The sequence below is a fragment of the Glandiceps talaboti genome, chromosome 11 (assembly GCF_964340395.1).
Source record: "Glandiceps talaboti chromosome 11, keGlaTala1.1, whole genome shotgun sequence".
NCBI classification, from domain to species: domain Eukaryota; kingdom Metazoa; phylum Hemichordata; class Enteropneusta; family Spengelidae; genus Glandiceps; species Glandiceps talaboti.
Genome location: NC_135559.1, coordinates 21969083 through 21989591, shown reverse-complemented (window position 1 = coordinate 21989591; position 20509 = coordinate 21969083). Strand labels below are relative to the sequence as shown.

The 20509-nt window shown below is 34.6% G+C and overlaps 1 protein-coding gene across 1 annotated transcript in view; it reads left to right on the top strand.

Moving 5' to 3' along the window:
- The first annotated feature begins 424 nt into the window (after positions 1 to 424).
- Positions 425 to 20509, top strand: part of LOC144442160 (dual oxidase 2-like) — a 29305-nt gene continuing 9220 nt past the window's right edge. Inside the window, exons 1-22 of the mRNA XM_078131427.1 lie at positions 425 to 462; positions 872 to 875; positions 7421 to 7553; positions 8079 to 8240; positions 8840 to 9030; positions 9433 to 9637; positions 11157 to 11323; positions 11477 to 11537; positions 11806 to 11902; positions 12787 to 12880; positions 13488 to 13584; positions 14148 to 14320; positions 14629 to 14807; positions 15124 to 15242; positions 16026 to 16163; positions 16484 to 16621; positions 17498 to 17697; positions 18114 to 18299; positions 18698 to 18911; positions 19178 to 19271; positions 19672 to 19847; positions 19989 to 20079. Of these exons, the coding sequence (XP_077987553.1) occupies positions 425 to 462; positions 872 to 875; positions 7421 to 7553; positions 8079 to 8240; positions 8840 to 9030; positions 9433 to 9637; positions 11157 to 11323; positions 11477 to 11537; positions 11806 to 11902; positions 12787 to 12880; positions 13488 to 13584; positions 14148 to 14320; positions 14629 to 14807; positions 15124 to 15242; positions 16026 to 16163; positions 16484 to 16621; positions 17498 to 17697; positions 18114 to 18299; positions 18698 to 18911; positions 19178 to 19271; positions 19672 to 19847; positions 19989 to 20079 (2957 nt within the window). The remainder of the gene's footprint in view (positions 463 to 871; positions 876 to 7420; positions 7554 to 8078; positions 8241 to 8839; positions 9031 to 9432; positions 9638 to 11156; positions 11324 to 11476; positions 11538 to 11805; positions 11903 to 12786; positions 12881 to 13487; positions 13585 to 14147; positions 14321 to 14628; positions 14808 to 15123; positions 15243 to 16025; positions 16164 to 16483; positions 16622 to 17497; positions 17698 to 18113; positions 18300 to 18697; positions 18912 to 19177; positions 19272 to 19671; positions 19848 to 19988; positions 20080 to 20509) is intronic.

Here is a 20509-nt window from a genome sequence, read left to right as displayed (position 1 = left end):
GTTACAGATATTGCGTGGGCCAAGTACTTATTTCATGATGTCAGCTTTTCATAGAAAACTAGTCTATTTCTATATTGTCGTCATTGTTTGGATTTTGTGTTTACCGGCATTTGTAAAAAATATACACATTCCTAAAGACACATAGTCAGACGTATCAGGAGAGGTACAGGCGCGAAATACGTGATCACTGCAATGCAATGACGTAATTTGGTGTGCTCCCAAAGGGGGACTTCCCCTTGGTTTGACCGTATAAATCAAATAACAAGACATACTCTGGACTTTGTAATCGTTAGAGATGTACAATCGATTGTACCCAACCAGGATTTTACGTTAATTATTTCAAACATCCGTGTAAATTATAACCCAATCATTACGATGGAACAGCCGGAGCTGGTTATAAAAGTAGCTAGACTATAGTTAGACAATGCCATACAGTATTTTGTCTGAGTGGCTCTCGGTCAGGTACGTCCAACTTTGATAATGTATACTTAACACAGCTATATACACAGTGTACTTCTTCAGTCGATATCACATGTACACACTCTGCTATCAATTCACGAATTTACCTATGTATGTGTTCACGTTGACTCCTCTCCGCATTTACGTTCATGTTACCTACGCCTAGATTTCCCTTACTAGCATACAACCAGTATACATATTTCTCGTACTTTTAAGGTTTGCATCTAATTTTCATATAGACTAAATCATAAAGAGTTGAACATTTCGATAACATTTCACAACATATACTACGTATGGTAAATAATTTCGTCTCCATACACAGAAAATCGTTGCAAGACTAATTTGGTATCACTTGGTAAGGATGAAGAAAATCAAAGTTATTTTCATAACAATATACTTACTTTGTCTTCAGTCAGGTGAGTGTATCTTTACAATCATATCTCAATAATTAATTAATTAATTAATTAATTGAAATTAATTGTCTGAACTTAAAACCTGAATCAATAATTTCAGCGGACTACTTTTATGTTTGATGACTCCAGCAATGCTTGGCTGGTCTGCGTTATATACCCCGTTCAATCCTGGCTTTGGCCTGTGTAAATTTCTGACTTCGTATCTCCATTTCTTTGGCATATATATACTTTGCTCATTGTAAATAAAGCATGTTGAGATGGTACGATGTACAAAACTTCAGACATTATGTTACCTTGTTATCTGTACAGCAACCACAGAATGTCCAAGCTAAGGGTATTTCCTTTGGAATTTACAACTGATTCCTTAAGTCAGATTTCGCTTCTACTTTAGACGAGTTGAAAAGGGACACCATGATGGTCTTCCTGAGAACAAAAATTCGGTAATTTCTGTTTTTTGGCGGAATAATGTGTGTTGAATCTTAATTCCACTCCAAAACTGGGACAAAATCTTTTACCAGCTTGTATCAACTACAAAAATCCTTCATAAGAAAAGTTTAGCTCTCTTTTAAGTACCACCGATGTAACATACTTAAATCAACTATCGGCATTTATATACTATAAATGAAATGTAGAGGGTAAAAATATATTTGACAACGTCTTCTCCAGTTTGTTTGTTTGTTTGTTTGTTTGTTTGTTTGTTTGTTTGTTTGTGTGTTTGTTTGTTTGTTTCGTTTATTATGATTTGTATGCTCGCTAGACCTGTTGTCTTCCATGCAATAAATAAACACTTACCAATGCCTGATTATTCCATAGGATTATAAATATCTTGCAAAAAAAACCCCACTTGTACAAAGTAATCGATTGAACACGGAATAACAGAATTGGTAAAAACCGGGTGATTTATCTTTCTGTAAATTTTCCTTTTAAAACAATTCCAACCGTTTTTTGTATTACCGATGTAGGCCCTATGATAGACATTCACATTAAAATGTCAGTAATACATTATATTGTGATAAAAGAGACTCAGGAACTGTTTGAATTCCAAGTGAGAAAACAATCAAAAAATTTGTGTGCAAAATGTTCTGCGTTAATGTGAGTCGAAAAGTATCCCCTTGTTTGACGCTAGGTTGGTGAGGGCGCACTTCTGATAATATGCAACACTTTGTATTGACCATCTGACATGCATAATTAACCATCCCATTTTTTCCTTCATACTGGGACGAGCCTGTACCCTTGAATTGGTAAAATCACGCTAGATTTTAGTCAGTATATATGGATTTCAACGATAAGATATATTTATGGATAAAAAACTTAGTACAGGCAGGAGGATAGTTTGAATAAGTAAGACATCTACATGGATTCACTCGCAATACATGACGATTATAATTTATATTAGTTTCCGTCGAATTTTTATCGCAAAATTCGAATACAACTTTTCCTAGAAATTCCCGCATAGTTGTGATATGCTACTTTTGAACTTAGTTACTATAGCCGTAACAATAAGTATTACGACGTATGTAGAATAGAAAATAAATGATTATTTTATCACATACAGGAAATATTATCATATCCAAATATTTCATTTAGATCTGATTGACTTCTTCATTTGACTGAATGTTTTGACATGATATTAATGTGTTTGTTGTGTAGTCAAGCTGATGAATATCTTTCAATATATCGTATCGTATCGTATCGTATCGTATCGTATCGTATCGTATCGTATAGTATCGTATCGTATCGTATCGTGCAGTACATTACATTACAGTACAGTACAGTACAGTACAGTACAATATAGCATCGTATCGTATCGTATATCGTAGTACAGTACAGTACAGTACAGTACAGTACAGTATAGTACAGTACGGTACAGTACAGTACAGTACAGTACAGTACAGTACAGTACAGTATCGTATCGTATATCGTAGTGCAGTGCAGTACAGTACAGTACAGTACAGTACAGTACAGTACAGTACAGTGTTATTATTTGACTGTTCATCACTCTGGACACATGTTCAAAATAGTTCAGACTCTGTTTCACTACCAAACATGCTAGACAACAAATGTGTTTTATTGCATTGAAAATGTCAACATTTTATAGGGATAGTATTATGCAAAGAAGTATAAGATTCGTATAACACATAATATTTGTACAATTTTCAAAGTTTTCAAGTTAAAGAAATTAAGCGACAGCTAGATGTCATATATTATTCATTTGGCTATAGGAAAGTAATGCCTATATATCATGTATATACAAAGGTCGTATAAATCTCAAATTTATTTCCTTGTGTTCAACGTCACGGCTTATTTTCAAATAGGACATGTCATGCCACGCCTATCAGCTAGTACGCACTAGCCGACTCGTGAGGGCGCCCTGTCCTGACTCGGGTTTTACAACAGTGAAAGACAAATATATGTAATAATGTTCCTGCTCTGCTGTATGCAGGTGTGTAAACAAATGATACACTTAGTCACACCCAGTAATACATTATAGTTGTATCATTCTTTCTGCACTGACGTATGCAGGTGTGTAAACAAATTATACACTTAGTCACACCCAGTAATACATTATAGTTGTATCATTCTTTCTGCACTGACGTGTGCAGGTATGCAAACAAATTATAGACTTAGTCACACCCAGTAATACATTACAGTTGTATCATTCTTTCTGCACTGACGTGTGCAGGTGTGTAAACAAATTATACACTTAGTCACACCCAGTAATACATTACAGTTGTATCATTCTTTCTGCACTGACATATGCAGGTGTGTAAACAAATTATACACCCAGTCACACCAAGTAATACATTACAGTTGTATCATTCTTTCTGCACTGACGTGTGCAGGTGTGTAAACAAATTGTACACTTAGTCACACCCAGTAATACATTACAGTTGTATCATTCTTTCTGCACTGACATATGCAGGTGTGTAAACAAATTATACACCCAGTCACACCAAGTAATACATTACAGTTGTATCATTCTTTCTGCACTGACGTGTGCAGGTATGCAAACAAATTATACACTTAGTCACACCCAGTAATACATTACAGTTGTATCATTCTTTCTGCACTGACATATGCAGGTGTGTAAACAAATTATACACCCAGTCACACCAAGTAATACATTACAGTTGTATCATTCTTTCTGCACTGACATATGCAGGTGTGTAAACAAATTATACACCCAGTCACACCAAGTAATACATTATAGTTGTATCATTCTTTCTGCACTGACATATGCAGGTGTGTAAACAAATTATACACCCAGTCACACCAAGTAATACATTACAGTTGTATCATTCTTTCTGCACTGACGTGTGCAGGTGTGTAAACAAATTGTACACTCAGTCACACCCAGTAATACATTACAGTTGTATCATTCTTTCTGCACTGACGTGTGCAGGTATGCAAACAAATTATACACTTAGTCACACCCAGCAATACATTACAGTTGTATCATTCTTTCTGCACTGACGTGTGCAGGTATGCAAACAAATTATACACTTAGTCACACCCAGCAATACATTACAGTTGTATCATTCTTTCTGCACTGACGTGTGCAGGTATGCAAACAAATTATACACTTAGTCACACCCAGTAATACATTACAGTTGTATCATTCTTTCTGCACTGACATATGCAGGTGTGTAAACAAATTATACACTTAGTCACACCCAGCAATACATTACAGTTGTATCATTCTTTCTGCACTGACGTGTGCAGGTGTGTAAACAAATTATACACTTAGTCACACCCAGTAATACATTACAGTTGTATCATTCTTTCTGCACTGACATATGCAGGTGTGTAAACAAATTATACACTTAGTCACACCCAGTAATACATTACAGTTGTATCATTCTTTCTGCACTGACGTGTGCAGGTATGCAAACAAATTATACACTTAGTCACACCCAGTAATACATTATAGTTGTATCATTCTTTCTGCACTGACGTATGCAGGTGTGTAAACAAATTATACACTTAGTCACACCCAGTAATACATTATAGTTGTATCATTCTTTCTGCACTGACGTGTGCAGGTATGCAAACAAATTATAGACTTAGTCACACCCAGTAATACATTACAGTTGTATCATTCTTTCTGCACTGACGTGTGCAGGTGTGTAAACAAATTATACACTTAGTCACACCCAGTAATACATTACAGTTGTATCATTCTTTCTGCACTGACATATGCAGGTGTGTAAACAAATTATACACCCAGTCACACCAAGTAATACATTACAGTTGTATCATTCTTTCTGCACTGACGTGTGCAGGTGTGTAAACAAATTGTACACTTAGTCACACCCAGTAATACATTACAGTTGTATCATTCTTTCTGCACTGACATATGCAGGTGTGTAAACAAATTATACACCCAGTCACACCAAGTAATACATTACAGTTGTATCATTCTTTCTGCACTGACGTGTGCAGGTATGCAAACAAATTATACACTTAGTCACACCCAGTAATACATTACAGTTGTATCATTCTTTCTGCACTGACATATGCAGGTGTGTAAACAAATTATACACCCAGTCACACCAAGTAATACATTACAGTTGTATCATTCTTTCTGCACTGACATATGCAGGTGTGTAAACAAATTATACACCCAGTCACACCAAGTAATACATTATAGTTGTATCATTCTTTCTGCACTGACATATGCAGGTGTGTAAACAAATTATACACCCAGTCACACCAAGTAATACATTACAGTTGTATCATTCTTTCTGCACTGACGTGTGCAGGTGTGTAAACAAATTGTACACTCAGTCACACCCAGTAATACATTACAGTTGTATCATTCTTTCTGCACTGACGTGTGCAGGTATGCAAACAAATTATACACTTAGTCACACCCAGCAATACATTACAGTTGTATCATTCTTTCTGCACTGACGTGTGCAGGTATGCAAACAAATTATACACTTAGTCACACCCAGCAATACATTACAGTTGTATCATTCTTTCTGCACTGACGTGTGCAGGTATGCAAACAAATTATACACTTAGTCACACCCAGTAATACATTACAGTTGTATCATTCTTTCTGCACTGACATATGCAGGTGTGTAAACAAATTATACACTTAGTCACACCCAGCAATACATTACAGTTGTATCATTCTTTCTGCACTGACGTGTGCAGGTGTGTAAACAAATTATACACTTAGTCACACCCAGTAAAACATTACAGTTGTATCATTCTTTCTGCACTGACATATGCAGGTGTGTAAACAAATTATACACTTAGTCACACCCAGTAATACATTACAGTTGTATCATTCTTTCTGCACTGACGTGTGCAGGTATGCAAACAAATTATACACTTAGTCACACCCAGCAATACATTACAGTTGTATCATTCTTTCTGCACTGACGTGTGCAGGTATGCAAACAAATTATACACTTAGTCACACCAAGTAATACATTACAGTTGTATCATTCTTTCTGCACTGACGTGTGCAGGTGTGTAAACAAATTATACACTTAGTCACACCCAGCAATACATTACAGTTGTATCATTCTTTCTGCACTGACGTATGCAGGTGTGTAAACAAATTATACACTTAGTCACACCCAGTAATACATTACAGTTGTATCATTCTTTCTGCACTGACATATGCAGGTGTGTAAACAAATTATACACCCAGTCACACCCAGTAATACATTACAGTTGTATCATTCTTTCTGCACTGACATATGCAGGTGTGTAAACAAATTATACACCCAGTCACACGGTCACACCCAGTAATACGTTACAGTTGTGGAATGCAGAAGAAACAAGGAAATGGACGAGTTTGAAATTAACTTGAAAATTATGTAATATTTTGAATGAATTTTGATGTGTATTCCTGACACAGTTTAAAGAAACTCGATATTGCTTACCCATTAAAAGAAGATGTGTATAAATTTTGAAAAGAGAATAGAAACTGTCAATTTTTTGTGGTTTAATTATTTTATAACACAACCAATAACGAAATTATACAATATTGATCAATCCAAAATGTTAACGTTGTAATTCATACTTTAGATCAACTATGCTAATGAGATCACGGTAATATTTATAATTTTATGAGTTATTTTAAACAAGGTATAAATATGTAAATTTGACATCATGAAAGAATATTGTTTGCCAAGGTAAATGCTACATAAGTAAAATTACACATGATATATAGAGGGAACAAGAAAATATGCATTTTTATAAATCTCCCCGTAAAATCTCTCAACTCTCAACATTTCTAAATAGCAATCCATGCATTTTTAAAAATAAATAAATAAAATAAATAAATGACCATTAATTTGGGTTTTTTTCTGTTCCTTTCTGTTTATTTCTCATTACCTTTCATTCTGGTTTATATTATACCGATATTGTCAGATTGTCAAGAAAAGGCAGTGTGTAATTTGTATTATTGTGGTTACTTTATTCCTGACAGGGTATGAATCATTAATACTAGTTTAGATAAACGTATTAGAAAATTAAAGACAGTACTTTGTTGAATTTTAATTGATGTACGTCATTCGTCCGGCCAGATTTTCCCTGACATTAATTTACATCATTGGTTTCCCGTCAAAGGTATTGGATCTGTCGAACAGAAAGGATTTGAGACTATATCATATGATGGCTGGTATCACAACGAGGCACATCCCGATTGGGGAGCCGCAGGTTAGTAACATTCTGTAGATTAGAATTAATACAGTCCACCATTGATAAAGTCAATTGACAGATATCTTTTTATTCAGTTAGATAATCCAACATTATGTTTTATCTACAAATAAACGATTAAAAATGCATTGATTTTTCTACAAGATATAATATTAGTTTTGACAAATTTCGCTAGAAAACTCCCCGCAGAAATAAGTAGTGACTAAAATGCCTTCTTGGATATGAACACAGTATACCAGTCTGGTAATTAATAAAACTGGACTTTGAGAACTCGCTGAAGTCGTTAAGACTCTAAAATCACAAATCTTTCCAATTGTGAAAACATTTAGTGAGATTTATCGATAGTGATTGCTTTAGTTGTTCCATTCACTTCATGTACTATCACATGCTCGCTGCTCCCTGTGGTACTACGAGATTTTATTATAGAGCCTGGTGTATAAACACCAAATACGTTTTGCTAAATTTGATACTTTGTGAAAATTATGAAAAGATTTGTTTCAAACTGAAATCTGTGCCACCATCTAGATACCACATTAACGAGAGGTTTACCAGCTGACTACAGTGATGGTGTTTACCAACCAGCTGGAAATGATCGACCAAACCCAAGACAAATTGCTAATGCAGTTATGAGTGGATGGACTGGACATGGATCTTATCTCAATAGAACAGCTTTGCTGGTATTTTTTGGTGAGACTATTACATTTTAAAGTGGGTTAGAAATGGGTATTGTAATAATTCATTTTTTTAAATAAAAAAACCTTTAGTCTTTACTCTGCTTTTCTACTTGAAAATAAACGACAACACAAAACAAATTCCTGTTTATGCACTCAATAATTTCATTAAAATATGTAAACAGTTTTATTGCATGCAAAGAAGTGATTTGTAAACAAACGTGTAAACGTAAGTAATCTCTACGTCACTTTCAGTCTGTATATGTGTCTGTCATTTCGCCATATATTGAAACATCACCATACATGTAGAAATATGTAGATTACTTGTATATTACGTTCATTATAATTGAAAGTGATTACTTCCGTTTATCCAGTTGGTGTACAAATCTCTTCCAGTACAATAACAGCTGTTTGCTATCTTTTGTTTTTGCATTTCTTTATGCAATATTTTGACTAACAAATACTGATTCGGTCTAAGTTTTTTTCATTTCCCAACCTTATAGCCTCTTTAAGTTCACAAAAATGATAGAAATAGTAGAAAATTGTATATTTAAATTTGTACATTGCCAATAGTTCACTGAATGACTGACCTATGACCTTTCATTTTTCATCTAGGACAACAAATTGTGGAAGAGATTCTGGATGCCCAAAGACCCGGATGTCCACCGGAATATTTCAACATTCCTATTCCTAAAGGAGATCCCGACTTTGATCCAGATGGTAAAGGTGATGTATATATCCCATTACTGAGAACAAGACATCAACAGACATCAACAGGTTATTCTCCAAATGTACCCAGAGAACAAGTAAGTGTTTGGTCTGATATTATCAAATGTATCCAGAGAACAAGTAAGTGTTTGGTATGATAATATCAAATGTACCCAGAGAACAAGTAAGTGTTTGGTATGATAATATCAAATGTACCCAGAGAACAAGAAAGTGTTTGGTCTGATTATATCAAATGTCAAACCTAAATATAGAGGTTCATTTGGATTAATGATCAAATTTATGATGGAAGTTCCTTAAAAGAACAGAATCGAAAAGTGATTATTAAAACACTGCTTAAAATGTTTGTATATTTTTTACTTCATCACCTGTTGCATATGGAATCTACTTTTGTTTCTAAAGTAGTTGAAGTGTTTTTATTTGTACTCGTAGTCATTAACTGACCAATAAAGCTTGAAATTCACTAAAATAATTCTTTATAGATTAATGAAATCACACCATGGATAGATGGAGGTCTAGTATATGGTATATCTAAATCTTGGACAGATGCATTACGGACATTTGAAGACGGTAAACTAAAGTCTTCAGAAGATGGTAGATTTCCAGCCCTGAATGACATCGGATTACCCATGGCCAATCCCCCTCCACCTAGAGATCATTATCTTAAAAACGCTGAAAGGTTCTACAGTGAGTATATTTTTATTACAATTATGTATAGCAAAGTTTAAAGGCAAAATGTTCAAATAAAATAAGATGGAATTAATAGTATATTTACCATATTACAATATTTTTAAAATAAGACGGCAACATTTCTGATTCTTAGATCTCATATATTGTAAATAACGATCCAAACATAGATTGTGTATACGTATATGTTAAGGAACCTTCCGTCATTACAGGGGAGAGGGATCAGGCTTGGGCTGTAGCGTAGAATGGGACCTTCCCCTAATTCCGTTGTACTAAAAGGTGACCCTCCTTCAACTGTCTTTCACTAAAACATGACACTCCCTTTGATAAAGTAGTTCAAAATGTGGGTTAATATGATGTCAGAAATGTAAAAGGACACGAGTCCCAGAATTATTGGTAGGGATTTAATCCCACCGCTGCTATCAATTTTGTAAGTTTCAAAGGAATTGTTATTTCCCACTACTACCACCATGTGGATGTGTGTGAAAGCATTGCATTAAGTACCTGTGTATGGATGTCATTGGCTGAGCTGAACTCTCAACATTACATTGGTACACTACCGTCATTGTCGAGACTGGGGTCATTATGTGCACAACATTATCCGTAGTATTTTGTCAAACTATTCTCGTTTTACACCTGAGAGACCCACTCCTCTCCTCACACCACAACTAACTATTAATTCATTACATAGATGTCAGCAGCAATTTGATATTGGCTGATATCATGGGTACCTATAACCCTAACTATTTGCTGATATCATGGGTACCTAATCCTAACTATTTGCTGATATCATGGGTACCTAATCCTAACTATTTGCTGATATCATGGGTACCTAAACCTAACTATTTGCTGATATCATGGGTACCTAATCCTAACTATTTGCTGATATCATGGGTACCTAAACCTAACTATTTGCTGATATCATGGGTACCTAACCCTAACTATTTGCTGATATCATGGGTACCTAACCCTAACCTGATACCATGGGTACCTAACCCTAACCGTAATCCTAATCCTAACCATAACCCAAATGGCAGCAATGGGATTGGAGCGATGGGATGACAAAAGACTCAAAATAATGCAATGTTAGTCAATACAATGAGTCAAAGTAAAAAGTGACCCTCCCTCTAATCCAATTTTCTAAAATACGGCCCTCCCTCGAGAGCCGATTTCTAAAAAGCGAGCCCTCACCCGTGCACAATACAATACAATACAATACAATACAATACAATACAATACAATACAATACAATACAATACAACACAACACTATACAATACAATACAATACAACACAACACAACACAACACAACACAACACAACACAACACAACACAACACAACACAATACAATACAATACAATACTATACAATGCAATGCTATATGACAGTCTACAATATAATGCAGTCCCTGTTTCATTGAATAAAGTTTATAGTGTTTTATTGAAGACATAATACATGTACTATTAGTGTTTATGAAATCCTATCTCACTTCTGTTCTAATTATCTTTAATAATACAGTGCTTGGGAATCCACGTGGAAATGAGAATCCATTCCTGTTGACATTCGGCGTGTTATTGTTTCGTTGGCATAACGTATTGGCAGATAGATTTCATGAAAAACATCCAGACTGGGATGATGAACGGATATTTCTAACAGCTAGGAAATGGGTTGTAGCAACTCATCAGGTAACGTTTGATACGTCACTTAAAATTTCAAATTAGTTTTTCAAAACCATTAGTCAGTGTATTTTAAGGTATACTTGACTGTATGCAGTGATCGAAGGATAGAATATATATTATTCAAAATATCAAACACTTCTCAAACTATTGTTTCCACAGAAAATTGTCGTATACGACTGGTTACCGGCATGGCTTAATGACACTGTACCTGAATACTCAGGTAAGGATACAATCAAATGACGTCATATTTTAGCTGAATGGTTGAAACATATACATATAGAACTCTTAACAAACAATATATAGGTACATTCTTCACAGATGTACTTTATGTATTTCACATGTTCTCTCTCTCTCTCTCTCTCTCTCTCTCTCTCTCTCTCTCTCTCTCTCTCTCTCTCTCTCTCTCTCTCTCTCTCTCTCTCTCTCTCTCTCTCCCTCCCACCCACCGTTTATCATAATGAGCATGTTAACTTGTATATTATTTCCAGGCTACCAATCTTCAGTCAATCCAGGTATAACCCATGAATTCCAATCAGCTGCCATGAGATTTGGACACACATTGGTACCACCTGGTGTATATAGAAGGTAAATATCCAATAACATTCAACATCAACTACTAACGATATTAATCGACTGTCATAACATTTGGAAAGAAATAAAATGTTATTAATTGGAACTATTGTTGATTGATATCATTTGTTAATATTCCATATGCTGTTTCCTTTAAGGTTGTTGTCAATGTATCGATAAATGAACAACCTGACAAAAATGATATGCAGGTTGATTGACAGTCCGATATACACACTGTCAGAATAACAAACAGATGTAGTTGGGGCTTTTTGTCACTGTGAGTCGCTAATCGAGTAGTGACCTAAGGGGCTTTTTGTCACTGTGAGTCGCTAATCGAGTAGTGACCTAAAGGGCTTTTTGTCACTGTGAGTCGCTAATCGAGTAGTGACCTAAAGGGCTTTTTGTCACTGTGAGTCGCTAGTCGAGTAGAGACAATCTCGTAGGTCATGAGTATTTTCCGGCTCAATGAAGAAAAATATTGGGGAATAATATAATTGTACCTCTTTAAGCATAATGCATGAAAAATCGAGAAAAAGTAATGGTGACTTGGAATGTTTTGACTTACGTTTCCAGCACCGCAGAACCAGTGACGTAGACAAAGATTGTCTGGATATAGAACGACAAGGGTATACAATCCATATTTTCTGTCCAAATATAATATCTTGGCTTATGCATGGTGTAATGAGAGAGACATTGGCAAAGGAGATAACTAATTAAAGAGATCGATAGACTGACTGACAGACAGACAGACAAACAGACAGACAGACGTGCCTCCATGATAGAGTTATAAGATTTAATATTTTACTAGACTGGGAATAGACAATTACTCAATAAACTCCAATTCAAAACCCACAGCTTTCATTTGTATACAAACAATCGCATTTCTTTATATCGCACAGGAACGCACAGTGTGAATTTCGTAATACTTCCATGGCAACTGGTTCTGCTGGACACCATGGTTTGCGAACATGTAATACCTATTGGAACCCACAGGTAGGTACAATATTGTACTGTAAATATTGCATTATAGTTTTTGTAATGTAGTTATTTATATGTACATGTATGTATATATGTATGTATGTATGTATGTATGTATGTATGTATGTATGTATGTATGTGGGTGGGTGGGTGGGTGTGTGCGCGCGCGCGTGCGTGCGTGCGTGTGTGTGCATGGGTTGATGGATCCATCCATCTATGCATCCACTCATCCATGCACACATGCACGCACACACGCGAGCGCGCGCACACATACATACATACATACATACATACATAAATACATACATACATACATACATACATATATGCACGCATGCACGCACGCACGCACGTACGCACGCACGCACGCACGCACACACATACATACATACATACATACATACATACATACATACATACATACATGAGATGGTAAACATTACACTATTAAATACGATATCTAATAATGCACTTGTGAAAGATCAAGTTTTACGAATTCAGTTATATGAATAATAGTAGTTGAATTAAACCAAATATTCTCTTACATGTAACACTTCTACGTTTTGTGCAAATAGTGTTTTGTAGAGTTAAACTTCAACTAATATCTTTATTTATGTTATAGGAAGCTGTTGAAGAAACTGATATTGATGAATTCTTACTTGGTATGGCGTCTCAAATAGCAGAAAGAGAAGATAACATTATAACTGAAGATCTTAGAGGTAATGTTTTAAGTGAACACAAAAAGAATCACAATACACGATGATATATGATCATCATGTTTGGAAATCATGCGATGATGTAGTTGATTACAATAGTTAACCGATGCCTGTATTTTACCCTTAAGTTCAACGTCATGAAAATATGAAAATGTAGTTGAGAACTTATCTATTTGTATTTTTATCACTTTATTTAATTATTTTATCAGTGAAGTGTATACACGGGATTGCTATAATCAAGATCAAGCTGTTGACCATAAAACTGATATCGCTCAAAATTTACAAAATATTTTCATCCCTTTTTAAAAATAAATATTGAGTTACAAATAGGTTTAAATGTCTAATTCAAAGAGTACAAACATTACGGTAGTATGGTGGATTTGTTGAGAAATCAATTTATTGAGAGCAACCTCAAACGTTATATTCCCTTAAAAAGTACATTAGTAAGCGATAAGAATCTAAACTTTCAATAATCTCATTTTAAAATTACTTCTTAATGTACGGAATCAGTTTACTTATTTATCCAATTGAGAACACTCTTGATATTACATTTCATATGATTTCAGGTAAAGTGTTCGGTCCTCTTGAATTTTCCCGGAGGGACTTGATGGCTATTAATATTCAGAGAGGACGAGACCATGGATTACCCAACTACAATACAGCTAGAATTCATTATGGATTACCCCCTATTACAGATTGGGAGGATGTGAATCCATTCTTGTATGACCTCGACCCACAGGTATGACGTCATCAATTGTTGTATACAAGTATGTGATGTCGTCAATATTATATTGTAAAATTATGGGTGTTATTAATTCTCGATAATCTGAGGTATTTACAATAATAATACAAATGAAATGGGATGACCTCAACAAAACTCAAAAACTAAAAATGTATGGACAAATGTGCGTAGTTTTCTCAATGTTAGGAAAGCGTTGTGGGGTCAGGAAATATAGAAGACACTGTATTGACTAAAGTAACCTCATTTTATCTAAAACATGATAGTAATCGTACTCTTAGACTACTAGTATTTAATTATATCCTCAGCTATTTGATGATTTATCCGATGTACATGAAGGTAATATTAGCAAAGTTGATATATGGACTGGTGGTTTATTGGAAACAACACCCCAAGGACCAGGACCATTGTTTAACGCCATACTCACGAGTCAATTTCTTAAAATCAGAGATGGGGATCGATTTTGGTTTGAAAATGATCGTAATGGGTAAGTCTATATGGTCATAGTGTGGAATATTATGACGCTAACACATTTTATGTTGAAACAGTTGAAAATTATGATACACAGTAGTATACTTCTGACGACTAATAATATAATTGGAGTGTCAAGATTAACTGTTATCCAAACCTTGGTACAGTTACTACTGTGACGTTGTGACGTATCACCCAGTACAATAAACAAACATTTGCCTTGCATGTATTTTAAATAGGACATTTGTACAGGTACAGCTAGCATGTGGCAAATAGAATATTTGATTTTTTAAAATAGTTATTGATATATATGTTTTTTTTTTTACAAATAGATTATTTACAGCAGATGAAAGAAATGAAATATGGAATATCAGTTTGTATGACATCATTTTAAACGTCACCAATATTGGACCTGATGATATACAAAAAGATGTATTCCATTGGTATAGTGGTAAGTTAAAAGAAGGGGAATGTTCAGAAAATTTGCACTGAGGAAGATGTATAAACCCGGTGTGATAGCTAATATTTAAGTATAAACAAAGTGCTTAATCACACTCATCGTTTCAAACATGGACAAATAAATAGCACATACATACATACATACATACATACATACATACATACATACATATACATACATACATACATACATACATACATACATACATACATACATACATACATACATACACATACATACATACATACATACATACATACATATATACATACATACACACATACATACATACATACATACATACATACATACATACATACATACATACATACAGACATACGTACACACACACATACATACATACATACATACATACATACATACATACATACATACATACATACATATGTCTTGGTTTTTATACGACCCTGTCATCAACTGTCTACAAAGTGATAGCTTCTCCTCATTATATGTACAAACACATGTTCATACACCCTGTATTGACCACCATTCAGCAATGCCTACTGTCAATACTTCAGATCAATCAAAGAACGGAACCTACTACCCCAACTGTTCCCGCGGATATTAACTCACTCAAACTTCAGCTCCAAAAAGTAAAATTAATTTAGAAGAACTGCAATTACAAACTGTAAACTCTTCTTTAATGACACACTGACATGTGTGCGACAACCCAAGGTTTTTGTACAGTATCAGGCAGACACAGAAGTGTAGTAATTCCTTTATAAACTACAACGAGTATTGTTTGTATTTCAGGTGACCCATGTCCACAGCCGAAGCAATTGAACCAGACAGACATGGAGCCTTGCACTGATTTAGGAACGTTTGATTATTTTGATGGAAGTGAATCATGGTTCATAATGTCTTATACCGCTATTGGAGCATATTTACTAGGTAATAATATGAAAGGGAAAGTCAGGATAAGTGTTACATATATAGAGGAAATGGTTCCTTTGTTGCATTGCATTTAGATCCATTGAGAACGTAAGTGAGATGTTAGAGTTACATAGCAACCTGAATATTTGCTCTTGTAGATGTGCATCTGATGTATAATGTCTCAAGACGTTGCTGACATTGGTTAAAGACGTGTTTCTATATTGAAGTCGATACTTTGGTATTTCGTCATTTGTTTGTAAACACAAGTCACTAGTTCACCATGGTTGTTATAAAGATGAGTCTTTTACTATACTTTGCTGTCTTCTTTTTTTTCCTAGGACTTGTCATCATCGTCTTCTTTTGGTTCATACCAGTCATAAAGAACAAGAAAATCAAAATGATGAAGAAGATGAAAGGAAAGATCACTCCCACCTCACCTGTCTTTGTGTCACTTGAAGATGTTAAAATGACAAAAGGTTGAATATTTGCAAATATATTTGTTTATATACCTGAACCCCATATAACTGGATAATGCCATTTTTATTTGACTAATGACTATAAAATACTAACGAGTCTTCATTGATTTTCACATGTGTGTATCATCACGTGTTTCTTTCTCGTCAAGAGGGATACAACGATTAAGAAGTATTGGGTTGTAAAACAGCTGACTGTATAAAGAATGTTAAACCTGCACTAGGTGCAAATAGGACATCCATTAACCAAAGATATATTCCCTAAATATTTGTCAGTTACTTATAAAAAGACATTGTATCTGTTAATTAGTGGTCAATATTATACATTGGTAGTGTACAGTGCCAGGTCTAAATCTTGAGCGAAAGCTCCGTTTTGAATCTGTCACCATGTTTGTAGCTGGAGTATAATATTTGGACCTGGCAACTACAATATACTCACTGGAGACTGTGAACATACCAATAATTTAACAAAGTGAATATATGCTAATCAGTGGTCGATCTTATTGATCACGTAGAGTAACAGGTTTAAATCAATGTCTTGAACACGTGTACTCCAAGTGCTATGAGTGAGGAGAATTCCAAAATGTATGCAAATATGCCTAGCAACAAGACCACGCCCATAGCAACAGCCAACTACAGTTGTGTTACAACGCCATTGACGCTATTTTTATGGTGGTTGTAGCATTATTTAACTATAGATGCGTGTCTCTCTATGTGTAGATTTTGAAAACTGCTTCGAACTCTGAAATGCTTAGCTTATATGGTTGCAGACCGGGTGTTCAACTTTAAAATGTTGAATGTTATGACAAGGAGTTCACATCATAGGTATCGTAATACTCTCAATAATTGAACATTTACTTATTCATTATACGTACACAGCCACTGAATGGAGAGGAAAAGACTCCAATAGAGATGTACAACTGAAATTTGGAACAGACAATGTCCTCCAAGTCAAGACTGGCAGGGGTTGTAACATCAGGTCCTTTAATTTTAACAACATTGCAGAAGTAACCTTAAAGGTGTCTACTGATAAAGGTGAACGGATGTTGATACTAAGTTGTCCAAAAGAGTGTGACTTGGTGAGTATTTGGTACTAATGTGTGCAAAAGAGTGTGGTTTTGGTGAGTATTTGGTACTAAGTTGTGCAAAAGAGTGTGACTTGGTGAATACCTTGTAATCATTATATTGATATAATCCACAGTGTATTCCACTTGTTGTATATCTTAACAAATAAAGTATAGTATAGGAACTATCTTCAAAACCAATATGAACACTTGATTTGGTAAAAGCAATTGAAAAAATCCCATTAACAGCAAAATATGTAAGAATAGTATTGTAAAATACAAACTCTCTCAAGGATTGTATTGCTTATATGTACTTTATTACTATAGATTATATATGTTATCAATTAATTTACATAGCTTTCATAAATTCAAATTGAATCAAACTGTTCTCCTACCTTTGATTATTAAACTGTTATGTAAATTTGATTTAGATTCTTCTATTCGAGAACATTAACGAAAGGACGACATTCCTGAATCGTTTGAAGACTGTGTTACAGACTGCCGGGGTTCCTTACCAGGAAGTTATCCGGTCTCAAAGGTACCTCAAGAATAATGCATACACCCACCAGAAAAGACAGAAGAAACTTGAGAAGTTCTTTAAAGCGTTGTCTTCAAAGGTAAATCATATACATTCAGTTTTTATTTGCAAGTTAGTTATCCCCACTGAATATTAGCAATCTTTATGTTTTTCTTATTTAGATGAAGAATTTCTTTAAATTGAAAATATTGACAATAAGGGAAACATCACTTCAGCAAAGATATGTACCTCCGTAAACGGTGGGTTCTGGAGAGCCATTTCGTGATTTTACATGGCAAAGTTTGCACGGTTGCTAGGAAACGCCAAATTGATACTCTATTTCTCCTCTAGTGTTCTCACACAATTATTTCATACACATTTATTAGATGCACACTTAATATTCATAACTATTTATCTAAAGGTAATAGTCACTTAGAGTCACAATATGAAGCTAACTGTACATTGTCTAAATCTTTCTATTTGTAACCTAAACGTTAGATTTCCAAGAAAGATATCGCTGAAAACTTTGAGAATGATCCCAAGATGAAAGAGGTCTTGGAATGTGAGCTTACAGTCCGTGAATTTGCTGAAGCATTTTCAATGACACCTGAAGACGACTTTGTTCAGCGTATATTTAAATCTGTTGATACAGATGGCAATGGTTACATCTCGTTTAAGGAATTCTTTGAACTCGTAATAGTGTCATACACAGGTAAATAAATGGTCACATTTATTCAGAGAAGCATTTTAACTGTAAGGGTACAGTCGTTGTCAGTTTTATCTAAAAGTACACAATTAATGATTTTATCAACGTGGTACCTCAGATCTGATGGCTACACAGAAAGTACATAAAAAACTGTTTACACGTCAACATATATAGTGCAAATTATCATCATATGTAAAATAATCATTTGTATCGATCAGTAAAGTACGTATATTGGCTGTGACACTCTGTGTATTGTATTGTCTGGCCTGTAGGGTCAGCTGAAGATAAATGTAAAATGTTGTTTGATCTGTACGACTTGGATGGCGCTGGCAAACTAACAAAACAAGAATTCATGAAAATGATCAAGTAAGTTTTTGTAGTGTGTAAATAGATTCTGCCAATTTGTAGTTCTGGAGATAGTATTATCCGTGTGGGGAGATTTCAGAAAAGAACCATATTTTTTTTGTTAAATCGGCGCTATTAGTAAAGGGAATTCACCGAGGTGCGTGATCGCCGAATTATCCTATTCCTACTAGGATTCCTTTTGTGGTTATAACTTGATGATATTCATTACACAACTGCATCCTCATCACTTAATATTTTACATATACATTTGTATTCACATTCAAACTAGGTTAGAATGACCTTGTCATGCTATAACATTGACAATAGAGAATAATAGAACATGGGATTAGAACATTTTTGAAAGTCTTTAGCTGCGAAACTAATAATAAAGCACTTAATTAAACACAACCTTTTCTTCAAGGAACTCCTTGTCACTTGGCCAGGCCGATATCACTGACAGCAACCTTGAGACTATGGTTAATATGATGTACAAGAAAGCTAACCTAGCAGATGAGAATGAACTGACCTTTGACAACTTCATGACGTTGCTTGGAGATTACAAAGATAATTTTGAGAATGCTGTTTTACCTTTAAAAGGCAAGTGATAATATTAAAAATATACTAATATGATGTAAATGTAGATGTACAGAATACGTTTGTTACTATAAGCAATAGTAAGAAACGTTATAACTTTAGAAACTCCTTACCTTTAAAAAAAAATCTATAATTTTGTTTTAGGAGCTACATGCACAACACCTGCTCAGGTACAACTTGGGTGGAAAGAACGTAGTGGTACTAGTACACCATTTAGACCACCGACACGTATTAGGTAGGTCTAACCACATCATAACATATTATCATATTCATAGAAATTTTATCAGAAAGTTTAACCCTCTTTCTTCCAAGGGAGTATATCTTTATACACAAGTTATTATGCATTTTAAGCCATTTAGCAAAGGAGGATGATCTAGTTCCTTTTAAATTAATTATTAACACATTTCGATGCTGATTAGTCAATATTTTAGTCTGATTTCGCTGAACGTATTTACAGATATACACACCACAGTTGATTTAATATGCACCATGAAGTCTGAGAATTAATAAGATTTTTTTTCAAATGAACTCAACCTTATATTTGAGTAATATTATAGTATCTTGAAATCAAGAACGCAAAGTCAACTTATCTTTAGTTTCCATGTTTAGTGATCTAAGCTAAGAATTAATTGAATGAAAACAAAACACTGTCAGTGATACTACTG